General features: G+C 40.5%; 1 protein-coding gene across 1 annotated transcript in view; it reads right to left on the reverse strand.

Annotated features, from left to right (window-relative positions):
* Positions 1-5,079: 5,079 nt before the first annotated feature.
* The window catches only part of LOC306879531 (methyl-CpG-binding domain protein 5-like), a 37,173-nt gene continuing 27,255 nt past the window's right edge, over positions 5,080-14,997 (reverse strand). The window contains exons 6-10 of the mRNA XM_079432539.1: positions 8,313-8,533; positions 7,268-8,227; positions 6,871-6,944; positions 5,412-5,487; positions 5,080-5,311 (exon numbers count right to left, since the gene is read on the reverse strand). Coding sequence (XP_079288665.1) covers positions 5,252-5,311; positions 5,412-5,487; positions 6,871-6,944; positions 7,268-8,227; positions 8,313-8,533 — 1,391 coding nt within the window. The 3' untranslated portion in view covers positions 5,080-5,251. The remainder of the gene's footprint in view (positions 5,312-5,411; positions 5,488-6,870; positions 6,945-7,267; positions 8,228-8,312; positions 8,534-14,997) is intronic.

The following is a 14,997-nucleotide window of genomic DNA, read 5'->3' on the forward strand; positions in this document are numbered from 1 at the left end:
ATCAACTATAACAGATAGATAACACCGATGTAAACAGACAAAGCTGCGTTTTTCCACCGTTAATCGGCTCGATTCTTCCCTCCCCCGCCTGGGCCTGCAGTGCTCGGCTTGTCCTGCAGGAGGAGCGCTTCTCTGCTCAAGAGTCTAAGAACTGATTTACCAATGATGCATAATATGTTCCGTTATTGTTTCATGAAAGATGCCTAATGTATCAGAAGTCTAGTAAGACACATGTATGAACACTGAGGTGACACGTAGCGTTACAGTGATTGAAGTAAAATATCATATTTGGTTTCCAAGTGTTAGTATCGTTTTTGTTCCTTAATAGTAGTTTCCTCTGGAAAAAGTTTTCAAGAGTCGGTTTGGAAAATACTTACTCTATTATTTAACAGTTCCAAATTGTGCTGTTCTTCCTAAGAGCAAAATTAATAATCTTTAAACAATGGTCATGTGCAAACAAGCACTTATAATTGCAAAAACACAGTTTTGATCCATGTAGTTTGGCAACGACGATGCTTAAGTGTGTTCTGAGCAAATACACAGACAAACATTTAATGAACAAACGTTTGATAATTCAAAGTGACTAATGAAAAACTACAGAACAGTCTTTTTCAGACTTTTTTCTGAACTTTATGATTTTCTGTCACAGATCAAACTGGATGACAACCATTCGCCTCAAAAGTGGGAAGGCCACACAAAACTCCCTGCTGTCTGTCATTGAGACCCTGCGGATGTAGCTTTGATCCTAATCTGGCAACCACCTTATCACCCTACTGTTTGGACACACAGAGAGTCCTAACAGCCTTCTTCCACATTCTGATGCAGAAAAGCCTGTTCATGCATCTAGACTGGATTACTGTAATGAACTATTAGATGGTTTTCCTGCTTCCTCAGTAAACAAGCTGGCATTCTTACCAGGTCAAGAAAATATAATCATATCACCCCAATTGTATCATGTCTACTTTGGATATCTGTTAAGTTCTGTACTGATATTAAATAATATTTCTAAATATATAATATTTATACATACAAGGCCCTAAATGTTCTGGCTGCTTCACTACAACCCATCACACTCTATAAGGTCACAAAATTCTGAACAATTGATAGTACAGAGGAGATCAAAGTCCACTAAAGGAGGTAAAGCTTTCTCTAATTTGGCTCCTAGACTCTGGAATAGCCTTCCTGATGATGTTTGGGGCTCAGACACACTTCAAGAGCCACAAGGTTTTTCTCCAATACCTCAAGGATTTTTTTCCTGGCTTCTTGATTGTAATCTGTTAAACTGTAAAGCAGCTTTGAAACAATGTGTTGTAAAAGCACTATTCAAATACATGTGAATTGAAATGAATGCCTGGTCCCACATCATTCAGACTATTCATACATATATTACCACATACATTAATCAGGCAAAGCAGTTTAGCGTTCTTTTTAAAAAAAAAAAGTGTATGTACTGTTCTGCACTTCATTCTTCTGCTCTCGCTTTGTGGGGCGCAGTCAAGAAATTTAACATCGTAGCACTTTTGACATCATTAGTTCTTTTGCAATCAAGTGATCAATCTTTGACTTTTTAATGTAAAACCAATGTGAACTAAGTAACTAGTAGAGCCACATTTAAAACAGTTTTTGTCTACTGATCAGGTGCCAATGCGCAGTCCAGACTGGTACAGCATTTTGGTCAAATCCACTACATGATGTCCATCAAAGAGTCATTCAAATCACACCCACATATCAACAGGACTGAGGTCTATTGTTTTGTTCCATCTGTCTGCAGCATATGGACCCTTTTCACACAACCCTAGTGCTTTTCCAAGAGAGGAAAATATATCAACCGCTGCATTACATCAGGCATAAGAGGAAACCTTATTTTTACAGGCACACTCAATCACTGCAGATTAAAAAATAAAACGCTAGGGTAGTTTTAGCACAAAATATAAAGATGCAAGTAGAGAAATTAAAATATATATATTTTAAAGTAAAAAAGATGCTAGATTTATGATGTTAAGGCAGAATCTTACCACAGCTGGACAAAGCAGCAGTTTCTGCTTCAGTATTTTTCTTATGAATGGCTCATGAACATGTTTGTGATAAAGTGCAAATGCCTACAGAATCTCAGCTAGACACAAGTTTTGTTTTTTTCTGAAACATGAAGTTCGGTTGATCTTAGTCAACCTTTTTCCAACATCCAGAGACATTGCAGTAATTATACTAAACTTTTGTGAAAATGTTATACACGTGAAATCTTGTGTAAAATGAGACCATTAAAGAGTACAAGGAAACATTAACAAGTGACCCAAAATTTGTAGCAGTACTCTTTTTTTAGCTATCTATTGATAGACAGTGAATACACAGATGAGGAGACTACAATTTAAGATTTAAAAAAAAAATTGATCCATCACACCAGTACTAGTTAGTGCTGGACCAGATTTACCTGCTTCCAGTGACTCGTTTTATTGGTCGCCTCTGCTTAGCAGTGATAACCTAACCCTAACAGCCTTAAATTCAAAGGTCTCTCTATTAAACAGAAAAACTGTAATATTCTCTAATTTCTAAAACAGTTTAAAATTCATGAATAATTTTGTCCAAGAAATAAATTATAAAATTTAACCAACCATTGATGAAACTAACTGAATGAAATTGAAATCTACAGTGCATTTGAAAATAGTATTAAAACATGAATTTGAAAAAACAAAAATATACTTCAAATAATTTCTGTTGATCCATCATATAAAGCTATGGTAAAAACACCAGTTTAATGACCAATATTTAGTGACCAGGTTTTAATTGAAACATTGGTGCAACATCATTTCAATGTCACATCACAGCATGACCTGTAATGTTCACAATATTTACAAAACTGCTGTTTAGGACATCTTAAAAAAATCAAATGAAACAATAAGAAATAATGGACTTTAACAAACTAAGCCTAACAGCCACATCAAAGCTATCAGAAACAAACATAATCAAGTGCACAACAAACTTTACAAAGTCGACTGCTGTAAAGTACATACTGGTGAGAACATATATACTCAGATACGTATTGAAAAAAATATTGACATCAGAAAGGTTTGTAATACCAGTCAGATACCAATCATAAAATAGCAAGCAAAGAGAATAAAATAAAAATGTACTTACACACACACACATGCACCCACACACGCACGCACGCACGCACACACACGCACGCACGCACGCACACACACACATGCACCCACCCACACACGCACGCACACACACGCACGCACGCACGCACGCACACAGACACACGCACGCACGCACACACACACACCCACACATGCACACGCACGCACGCACACACACACACACACACCCACACATGCACCCACACGCACGCACACACACACACACACACACACACACACATGCACCCACACACACACACGCACGCACGCACACACACACACACAGGAAATGAAAGAAAAGGACTCAAGAATTGAAATGGAAAATGTTTTGGGCAACACTGACCACATGAACAAAATGTTTTTGACCTTGAACAGTAAGACTTTGAACACAGAGCCGCAGCATTGCACTGACACCAGAGCCGACTTCACCAGCAGACGCACAAGCCGATTGAGTCTGTTCACGGGGCTTGAGCCATTTCTCCTCTGAAACGCCATTACAACCACATCTGTGCCCATATAGTTCCCAGTTACACTGAATGGAAATATTGCACTTAATTTCGTAGTGAGATTTCTGTAAAGATTGATGACAAGGAGAGAAAACAGCCAATAGCTGCTATTTAATCTGCCCTGCTTTAGAGTTTCAAACGGATGCAAACTGATGAGTGTTTCACAGCAATATGCTGCAAATCCCACACGTATCTATAGAGTTTACACACAAAAATAATTTAATCAGCTCTTCATATTGAGTTAGTGTTACTGGCAGATGTCCATGTCACCGTGTTCTCCCATGATTCTGTACAACCGACACTGACCTCTGACTCTTGACCTGTTCCATATCCCAGTCTATGATCCCTAAAGTCACTTCTCTAACCCTTCTGATCATATATTCATGAAAGTATAACAGACACCAAGACAAAAACAAACTCCTCTCAGTTTGTCCCTCAGAAGAGATTTTCCCTTTTCCACATTACTGAGATAAAGTGATTGGTGTTCGGCTGGTCATGTGATGTCATGAGGCCCCTGAGCCTCCTCGTGTAGAGTAAATGTAATTTTATTTAATTTCTGATATGACTGGAGGCTTGTATCATTAAGTGGACAGCGAAATGAAGAGTTTCCACAGGTAGTTAATTTTTTGATGAGTGAAACTTTAAAAGAGAAAATACTGACTGCAACCTGAAAGGCAAAGAAACACTGTGTTAATGGAATAATACTGAAGTGTGTGTGTGTGTGTGTGTGAGCACAGGTATAAGGCTTTGTGCGCAGGGCCGTATTATTGCCAAGTTTAACTCAACGTCAAATAAACAGGGAGTCCATGCATCATTTATAACACATATTATAAGGCCCCTAGTTTTCCTCTTTGTTGGCCATTACAGTATAAATGACTCCAAAGAAACCTCACAAACCAGTGCTGTCTAAAACAAACACCACAAAGGAGAGACCAACTTAAACGTATAAAGACAGAAAACACAGCAAGATGACACGGGACAATTATAAACATATTCATGTATTAGTGTTTAGTGCTGGAAGACCTGAACTATATAAAGAAGCCCACAAGCTCGAGTCCAACCCGCATCTAACCCATTGAGCTGGTGAAGTCCACTCCGACACACACACACACACACACACACACTCAAAATACAACTCAAACTGAAGCTTAGAAAAGTCTCAGATTGACTCTTATTCATTGTAATGTCGCAGGGCCTTATGGGCCGACGAGACATTTCTGCTTTGTGTTTTGTACAGCTGAAGATAAAGTGTGCATTGAGTTGGCTTGTACATGTCATTATCCTACAGTATTTACACCTCTTCCCATGTTTTTACCATGAAATTTCTGTATTGTCTATATACACATCGAAAACATATCAGAAATATTTGGACTGTCTGTGTTCTTAAATGCAGTTTTTTTTTTTTATTTTTTTTTTGCTTTTTTGATATTTTTCCTTGTACACTAGAAAAAAATAGTTCTTCAGCAAGTTATTTTTGCTGCCTTTTCTAATTGGCTGATCCAGCACCTGTCAGTCACTGGATGAGGGCGGGGCCATGATGAGCCATCTGCTAGAGTGTAGCACCACGATCAAAGAGAGCGGGAGAGAGACACACTGACACTGCTGTTATCTGGAGATCTTCCTCCTCTTGGGTTTGGGCAGTTTGACTTGACGATCCTGGTGAACCTGCAGAACGACAGACAACAGCTTCACTGTATCATCCCTTCATCCAATCAGAACGAGCATGAGAAGCTCCATGAGGTGTGTGTGTGTGTGAGAAACTCACAGTTCCAGACATCTTGTCCAACTCACTCATGGCCTCATGAATCGCAGCTTCTAGATGATGATTCAGCTTTCCCGCCCTGCGAGAGAGAGACACGAGATGCATTAATAAAGCACCTCAAAAACAACAAACGTCGAGCCAAACTGCTGCACAAAAACACAAGCACTCAGAAAGAAACATGAAAGAATGTGACATTAATGACTTGTACTATCTTAGTCTATGTATTATTGTTACTGGCATTATTTGGTTGCTAAATGAGTCTGTTTCCTCTCAACATCTCACCGCCAACAGAGTTTTTCCATCGACTGGGAATCAGAGAGATTAACAAGATTTCTCAAGACTTCCTGGTCCCTGGCTGAATTCTATTCGTTTAATTTTATTGCCATAACAGCATCTATAGCTATTTTCAGGGATCAACGTATATTAAAAGAAACAAACAGTGTAGGAATTGAAAAAAATGAGAGATCCAACTCGCATCAATATGACAAACATTTTAGAAGATTTTTAATTTGTGTTTGATAAATGTAAGAATATTCCTGACGAAACATTTAAATAAAAATAAAAAAAATTAAAGAACTCTGAGTAAAGACGTATCCCTGGCCAAATAACCTTATATCAAAGAAACATGCATTTTCTGGAAAGCTGTTCTGAAACAATAAAGCACAATGCAAATAAACGTGAATTGAACATACAACTGTTAACAAAGTGACTTTGAGGCATTAAATACAGAGCACTGAAGTGTATAAAATGCCATGAAACTATTATCCCATTCTGTGTGTTTGCTGAAGGGAGAATAAGGAAATCTGAGAGCATTATAAAGAGGAGTCTGGCGGGACACAGATCTCAGATCCAGCTCTCTCTCCACCCTCAATACCACGACTGAGGTGCCCTTGAGCAAGGCACCGAACCCCCAACTGCTCCCCGGGCGCCGCAGCATAAATGCTGGCCACTGCTCCGGGTGTGTGTTCACTGCTGTGTGTGTGTGTGTGTTCACTGCTGTGTGTGTGTGTGTGTGTTCACTGCTGTGTGTGTGTGTGTGTTCACTGCTGTGTGTGTTCACTGCTGTGTGTGTGTGTGTTCACTGCTGTGTGTGTGTGTGTGTGTGTGTGTGTTCACTGCTGTGTATGTGCACGTTGGATGGGTTAAATGCAGAGCACGAATTCCGAGTATGAGTCACCATACTTGGAAGTATGTCACTTCACTTTCAGATCAGCTGAAGTGAACAAGACTGTCGTGTGCTGGTCTCTTATCATGGTAGCATCGGTTATTATTTACTTGCTTTTAAACAGCATGTAAAAACTAAGCCACCATTCAACATTCTCAGTTTTTTTTTCTTCTCAAGTGAGTGTTGCACCTTTTCTTCAATGGAGATTAATTTTTGATTTGGGGTTTGAGCATCTCTTTTTTCCTCTTGTAGATGTTTTCCAGCGTTTTAAGATCCCTGTGTTACAGAGAAACTTACTTCCTGTTTTTTTTGCTGGCTCTGTCCAGCATCTGAAGGTCTTGTGTTAGTGTTTTCAGCTGCTCCGGTTCCACCTAAAAAACAAGAGTTCAAACAGCAGATAGAACTATTATCTGCAATATTTACTCCTGCAGTTTAAAGATTTGACTTAAATCTCTGATCTCAAAGCCCTTATAATCTGAGCAATCACTGAAAAGTTCACAGATCATCACACGCCCCACGAAAACCATGAGACAAATCTCACTGAAGCGTTCACTAGCCGGAGACGGACGTGCTGCTCTATGGCTACATGACACATGGCGCTTCTGTAATATATTTTCACACTTTCTAAAAACAGACTGACTTTTGCGTTAGCACCTTCAAGGGCATATAGACAGGACAAGGCAGCATCTCTTACCTTGGCCTGTTCTGACAGTTGCATGCTGGGATTGCGCCCATGCTCTTCTCCCATCAGTTTGTTCGGCCAGGGCGGGAAGCCTTTGATCGGCCAGACCAGCTCGCCCATATTGAAGGCCCGGGGCCTGTAGTGCAGCAGCTCGGCCGACGGAGAGTCGGGGTGCCGCAGTTCCTCCTCACTGCTGAGGCTCTTGGTGTCCGAGGGGCTGGGCGCACAGTGTCCGTTAAAGTGCCCGTTGAAGTGAGTGTAGTCTTTGAGCAGCGGCCCTTCCAAGCTGGTGGAGGATCCGGGCGACTGGTCGTCTCCGGTGAGCGACTCCCCGTATCCGGTGCGAGGCAGAGCTCCATTGAGCTCCAGCCGCTCTCTGGCGCGGTGGCTAAACCGCAGGCTCGCGCCGTCGTCCGTCTGAGTGTCCGAGGCCGTGTCCGGAGGACACTCCATCAGGGCTTTCCTCTCCGCTCTGCTGCTGCGCACCTGTGTGGAGCACTCCAGGAACTCCTCTCCTCTCCAGGGCGCATGGCTGGGCTCGTCCCAGTGCTGCCGCGGCGAGCGGAAGAACTCGTGGGCGTCAGCACCGTCGGGCGTGTTCTGCTCGGAGCTCCTGCGGTTGGGCGGCAGGTGGCTCGTGCCTTCAGATCCACGCGGCGCGTGAATGACGGCGCTGACAGCGTGAGGCAGGCCGAGGGGAGGGCCGATGGAGGCGGTGAAGGCACTCATGGCGCGGAGCGCGGGGACGGGGCTGGCCTGTGTGCTGCCACTCGCGCCGGCGGTGATGGTCACGTGCATGCCTTTGCCAGCGGCGTCCACCACCGCTCTGTAGATCGCATCCACCGAACTCTGGCCTCTGGAGCCTCCCGGCACAGAAACCTCACCCTGCAGCTTCTGCGGAGCACCGTGGTACAGGCCTGCGTCTCCAGAGTGAGAGCTCATAGCCGGCGGGCCACCGTCAGGCATGCAGCCCTGAACACACAAACAGAAGCATATCATTAGAGCAGAGTCGCTACAGTCAAAAACAAGAGCTGTTTTACTGGTCTGAGTGAGTCACCTGATAATCCTGGTACAGGCAAGGCATGCTGTTGTTGGGAACGTTACTGTCTGTGAAAGGAGCCGTAGTGAAGGAATGGCCCTGGCCGGGATAAGTGGAGACGTGCAGCGCCGGATGCTGCTGCTGCTGATGATGCTGCTGCTGCTGATGGTACGGATGCCCCGCGGACGCCATCATCTGAGGAGTGTTAGCCATGCTACAGCTCAGCGCCGCCGCATCACCTGTTAGCAACAACAACAGCGTCAGCGGTCAGACACTGAACATCTCTACATTGGCTGGACTGGTCAGCACAGAGGAAATAAAATATGCAAAAGAATGCAAGCAGGAGAAACTAAAATATCTTAATCTGGAAAATTGTCAAATTAAACAAAAGACATGGGAGTCCATCGTATTTATTTCTGAACTTTTATAGTGCTACAGACAGAATGTATTGAGACCCGCTCCGTCCAGACAGTTAAAGTTAGAATTGATCTGGTTGTTGAAAAATATTCTTATTACAGAATTTACATTTGTTTTAGAGAGCATGATTACTATTTTCTATATTTGAATGCCAGGCCTAGTTAAAAAAAAAAACTCAATGTTTAAAAACTACAACCACACGATGTAAAACAATTTTATAACTTAAGCATAAGACTGGTGTGAATGAATCGAACTTTAATTGTTAAACACGTCATACTAGTAAAGCCACTAAAACTAAAAAGCAGCCTCATGTAAGCGACACATACATTGCAGATATTTCATGCTTTCCTGGAGGCTCTTGAAGTGTGAAACAGTGGCTCTGTGTACCTCAGCTCCGGCTCTGATCAAACACAGATCAGATGGGACATCGAGGGCCAGAGCGGACGAGTGGCTGAAGTTTATAAATATCTGTTTACGGTGAGCGTGTGTGTCGTTTGCGGAGCTGCAGATCAGCGCGTGTGTGAATGCTAACGCATTATGTGTGGTCAGTGTGCTGTTTTCAAGGTTTAATCAAGCTTAAACTACACATTACACTGAAATGACAGCCGTGTCGTGTTGCGTAACGAACGCTGCGGACCGTGTGTGATCGACTGCTGTTGGGGAGGTTGCCATGGAGACAGCAGTGAGATGACTGGTACTGCTTTCCAAGGTATGATTCACACACACACATGACTGAATGGTCAGTTGAAGATGTGTGTACACGGGGTATAACACATAGGTTTTTAAGCGTGTTAGTGAAAGAAAACAGAAACAGGCCTCAAGCAGAACATGCTAGTGCTGCATCTGTGCAGTGTTAACAAAAAAAGAAGCAATACATGCATGCATTGAGGACACAACCTCTTTTTCTTCTTTTCTTACAGTCTAACAAATTACTGAATCTGAGTTGTAAGTGTGATCATGACAGCGGTTGACATTATGGTGAGCTGACAGCAGGTAATCTATCTAATGTAATTAGCTTGGAAAGATTGACTTAAAAGTAAATAAAAAATAAAAATTCTGTCATTAATTACTCTCCCTCATGTCGTTCTAAACCCTCAAGACCTTCTTTCATCTTCGGAACACAAATTAAGACATTTTTGATGAATTCTGAGAGCTCTCTAACCCTCCATAGACAGCAATGTAACTGAAATGTTCCCAGGTCCATAAACGCAATAAGGACATCAATAAAACCCATGTTAGTTTTGTGTTCTTTGCGCACAAAAAGTATTTTCGTAGCCCTGTAAAATTACGGTTGAACCACTGTCACATGGACTGTTTAACCGATGTCCTTTTGTGATGGTTGTGTTTGAGTCCCTTGTTTGTTCTGAACAGTTAAACTGAGCGCTGTTCTTCAGAAAAATCCTCCATATCCTGCAGATTCTTCAGTTTTCCAGCATCTTTTGCATATTTGAACCCTTTCCAACAGTGACTGTATGACTTGGAGATCCATCTTTTCACACTGAGGACAATTAGGGACTCAAACACAACAATTAAAAAAGGTTCAAACATTCACTGATGCTCCTAAAGGAAACACGATGCATTAAGAGCCGGGGGGTGAAAACTTTTTGAATTTGAAGATCAAGGTAAATTGTACTTAATTTGTTTTCTGGGAAACATGCAATCATCTTCTGTTGCTTCCAAAGGCCAGTACTAAATGAAAAAAAAAAAAATTATATTTCTACAAAAGAAAAATTTGGACATCATCCTCTTAGTGCATCGTGTTTCCTTCTGGAGCATCAGTGAATGTTTGAACCTTTTTTAATAGCTGTGTTTGAGTCCCTAATTGTCCTCAGTGTGAAAAGATGGATCTCAAAATCATACAGTCACTGCTGGAAAGGGTTCAAACTAGGGGTGGGTGATATGGCAAAAATATCACATCACGATTTTTTTAGAAATATCACGATTTTATCACGATTCTTTGTCATGTTGGTTTTACTATTTTGTCTGAGCAGTACAGCCAAACTAATTTCCCTATTAGTAAGACAAATCCTTAAAGGTAACAAAATATAAAAAAAAGAATGGTGGATATTTAGGCCAAAGTGGGCGAAGATAAAAATCTTTATCATTATTTTATATTTGTTATTAAAGAATAAGAACAAAGATACACATTACAAATACACATAATATACAAATAAAACAAACAGTGTTTTATTTTCAGGTACAATAGGCATATATAGCAGGAGCATTCAAGAAGTTGAATGAACAAATATAAAAATAAAACACTAGATATCAATATAGATTGATTCCTATTAAAGCAACTGTATTATTTTTTTCAATCAAGAGTAGTGTTTTTTTTCTCTGTGTTTTGTTGTTTTAACATTAAAGAATAAACTTTCTATCATCTGTCTGTCAATTCTGTCATAGTATTTTATATTTATACCATCATTTACTCTCAAAATTAGTTTTAAACCTGAATGAGTTTCTTTCTTCTGCTGAACATAAATGCTATTTTGAGGAACGTGGAAAACCAAACAGTTGCTGGTCCTCAGTGACTTCCATATTTTATTTTATTTTTTTTCTACTATCAAAGTAATTTGGTTACCTACATTCTTCTAAATATCTTTTGTGTTCAGCACATGAAACAAATGAATACAGGTTTGGGACAACGTGAGTGAATAAATAATGACAGAAATTACATTTTTGTGTGAACTATACCTTTAATGACAGTCTGCAGCATGTTTACTACTGTCCCTTTAAGACCTGCATCCGTTTCTCTGTTTACTTTCATTTTAGACATAACCAACAGAGTCTGTATGTAAACCTTGTGTGTTTTGACAGTATTAGCTCAAAAGATAACTTAGTTGAGTAATCAGGCGCTGTTAAGACAGGCGTTTTAGTGCACGCACTGAAAAATCACTCATCAGACCAGCGCGTGAATGAAACGTTTAACCAGAAAGGCTTTAAAAAACACGCAAATAATGTACTTTTGTGATTGCAAATAAGTGCAGTGTTCCGTGAGTGTAACTCTACCGCTGACTTAACACTGATGTGAATGTATGTCGCGCTGTACAGTATATAGAGACGGCGGCGTCAGAACTGCAGCTGATTGAATGTGTGCTGTAGCACGATACTTCGATATTTCTTCAAAAGCAGATCGTGGAGACATTTTTATCGTCCACAATCAAAAATCATCTTATCGAAAACCCCTAGTTCAAATACGCAAAAGATGCTGGAAAACTGAAGATTCTGCAGGACCTGGAGGATTTTTCTGAAGAACAGAGCTCAGTTTAAATGTTCAGAACAAACAAGGGACTCATGAACAACAATCACAAAACAAAAACACAGTCGTGGATCATCCAGGTAACCACACACAGTATTAAGAACCAAGGGTTCCCAAACTTTTGAACAGGGTTATTTTAATAATTTCAGCAATTGTTTTGTCTTATGGACTAAATGTAAACATCTTTTATGTAAAATATATTATTCAGGACAGTACTAAATAAAAAATAACATGCATTTTGTATGATCTCTCTTATTTTGTAAAATATTACTCATTTTTTCACAGATTCTGCGAAGGGTTCACAAACTTTCAAGCAGCACGCGTATGGTCTGAGCACTGACAGGCTGACCCCCCACCCCCTCAACCTCTGCAGCAATGCTGGCAGCACTCATACATCTATTTCCCAAACACAACCTCTGGATATGACGCTGAGCACGTGCACTCAACTTCTTTGGTCGACCATGGCGAGGCCTGTTCTGAGTGGAACCTGTCCTGTTAGACCGCTGTATGGTCTTGGCCACCGTGCTGCAGCTCAGTTTCAGGGTTTTGGCAATCTTCTTATAGCCTACGCCATCTTTATGTAGAGCAACAATTATTTTTTTCAGATCCTCAGAGAGTTCTTTGCCATGAGGTGCCATGTTGAACTTCCAGTGACCAGTATGAGAGCGTGAGAGATAACACCAAATTTAACACCTGCTCCCCATTCACACCTGAGACCTTGTAACACTAACGAGTCACATGACACCGGGGAGAAAAAATGGCTAATTGGGCCCAATTTGGACATTTTCACTTAGGGGTGTACTCACTTTTGTGGCCAGCGGTTTAGACATTAATGGCTGTGTGTTGAGTTATTTTGAGAGGACAAGCTGTTATACAAGCTGTACACTCACTAATTTACATTGTAGCAAAGTGTCATTTCTTCAGTGTTGTCACATTAAAAGATATAATAAAATATTTACAAAAATGTGAGGGGTGTACTCACTTCTGTGAGATACTGTATATATGTGTTTGTGTAAATATATATATGTACATATACAGTGGTGTGAAAAAGAGTTGGCCCCCTTCCTGATTTTTTATTATTTTGCATGTTTGTCACACTTGAATGTTTCAGATCATTAAACAAATTTAAATATTAATCAAAGATAACACAAGTAAACACAGCATGCAGTTTTTGAATTAAGTTTTTTATTATGAAGGGAAAATAAAATCCAAACCCACATGGCCCTGTGTGAAAAAGTGCTTGCCCCCTAAACCTAATAACTGGTTGGGCCACCCTTAGCAGCAACAACTGCAATTAAGCATTTGTGATAACTTGCAATGAGTCTGTTACAGCGCTGTGGAGGAATTTTGGCCCACTCATCTTGGCAGATTTGGTGTAATTCAGCCACATTGGAGTGTTTTCAAGCATGAACCGCCTTTTTAAGGTCATGCCACAGCATCTCAATAGGATTCAGGTCAGGACTTTGACTAGGCCACTCCAAAGACCTCATTTTGTTTTTCTTCAGCCATTCAGAGGTGGATTTGCTGGTGTGTTATGGATCATTGTCCTGCTGCAGAACCCAAGTTTGCTTCAGCTTGAGGTCACCAACAGATGGCCGGACATTGTTCTTCAGGATTTTTTGGTAGACAGCTGAATTCATGGTTCCATTGGGCGTAGTTTTGCTTTCGACATTGGTGGGGACATAACCCCCCTCCCCGGGTTATAATTCATATAGTTTACAGTTTTTTGTTTTTGTTTTTTTTTTTAAATAGCATGTTTAACAGACAATGAATGAATGAATGAATGAATGAATGATGCATTTATATAGCGCTTGATTGTGTATTGCTGTACACCCAAAGCGCTTTACAATCATGTGGGGGGTCTCTCCTCAACCACCACCAGTGTGCAGCATCCACTTGGATGATAATTACACAATTTTGATTTTGTGAATCAACAACATCAGAATCAGAACGATGAGTGTCTTTTAATCACACATTTTAATATTAATCAAATTGGACCCAGGATGATTCTGAAAGAATACTCTGCTGTTGCTGTAGTAACAAAACTCATGTGCATCTGATTGACGATAAACTGCACGCTCTTATATCAGTGTTGTTTTTTATTTTATGGATATTTCAGCTAACAGTTTGATTTGTACATTCAGTTGAACAACATTAATTTAAAGTGAACGATTGTCCGCGGCGACTCAGGACTCATATTCCAAATCCTGCTGCACCAGAGTGCCACTTACATAGTTTATCAAAAAAAATTAATTTAAATCACATTATAGTTGTCCCAAATTATTGTTGATGTTCATGACTTTATCCTAGACTGAAAGATTGTGTATCTTTCTGCACAATATTTGTCTTTCTGTCCGTATGCTTTATATAGGGAGCTAATAATAGGCATAGATCGAACTTTCTCTTTCCGTTTGCTCTGTTTTATCAAACAAACACCACTTCAAACTCATTGATACAACTTTGTTCATCCCTGAAGTGGGCTTTTATTTTAATTGTTTTGGACTGCTTTCTTGAATTGAGTGCAATACCTGTGAGTTGTTCTAAACGCGGCTGCGCTTCTCGTCTGGTGTGTGACTACACATGTATTAAATGAGAGTCCTTGAAAGCGCACAGTTTTCTAATGTATTTACTTTAACTTGTTAGGTAATATCAATGATATGATGTTTCAGATGCGTCTGAAATGACAAAAACATATACATATATTTAATTGTTTGATCAAAATTATTGCTAGGGACAGTTTGGTAGTGGCTGGATATTGGTAGGGACATGTCCCTAGCGTCCCCCCCTAATTCTACGCCCCTGCATTTATCACAGCAAGTCTTCCAGGTCCTGAAGCAGCAAAACAGCTCCAGACCATCACACTACCACCACCATATTTTACTGTTGGTATGATGTTCTTTTTCTGAAATGCTGTTACTTTTACGCCAGATGTAATGGGGGACACACACCTTCCAAAAAGTTCAACTTTTGTCTTGCCAGTCCACAGAGCATTTTCACAAAATCTTGGGGATCATCAAGATGTTTTCT

The sequence above is a fragment of the Barbus barbus genome, assembly GCF_936440315.1.
Source record: "Barbus barbus genome assembly, chromosome: 13".
Classification (NCBI taxonomy): domain Eukaryota; kingdom Metazoa; phylum Chordata; class Actinopteri; order Cypriniformes; family Cyprinidae; genus Barbus; species Barbus barbus.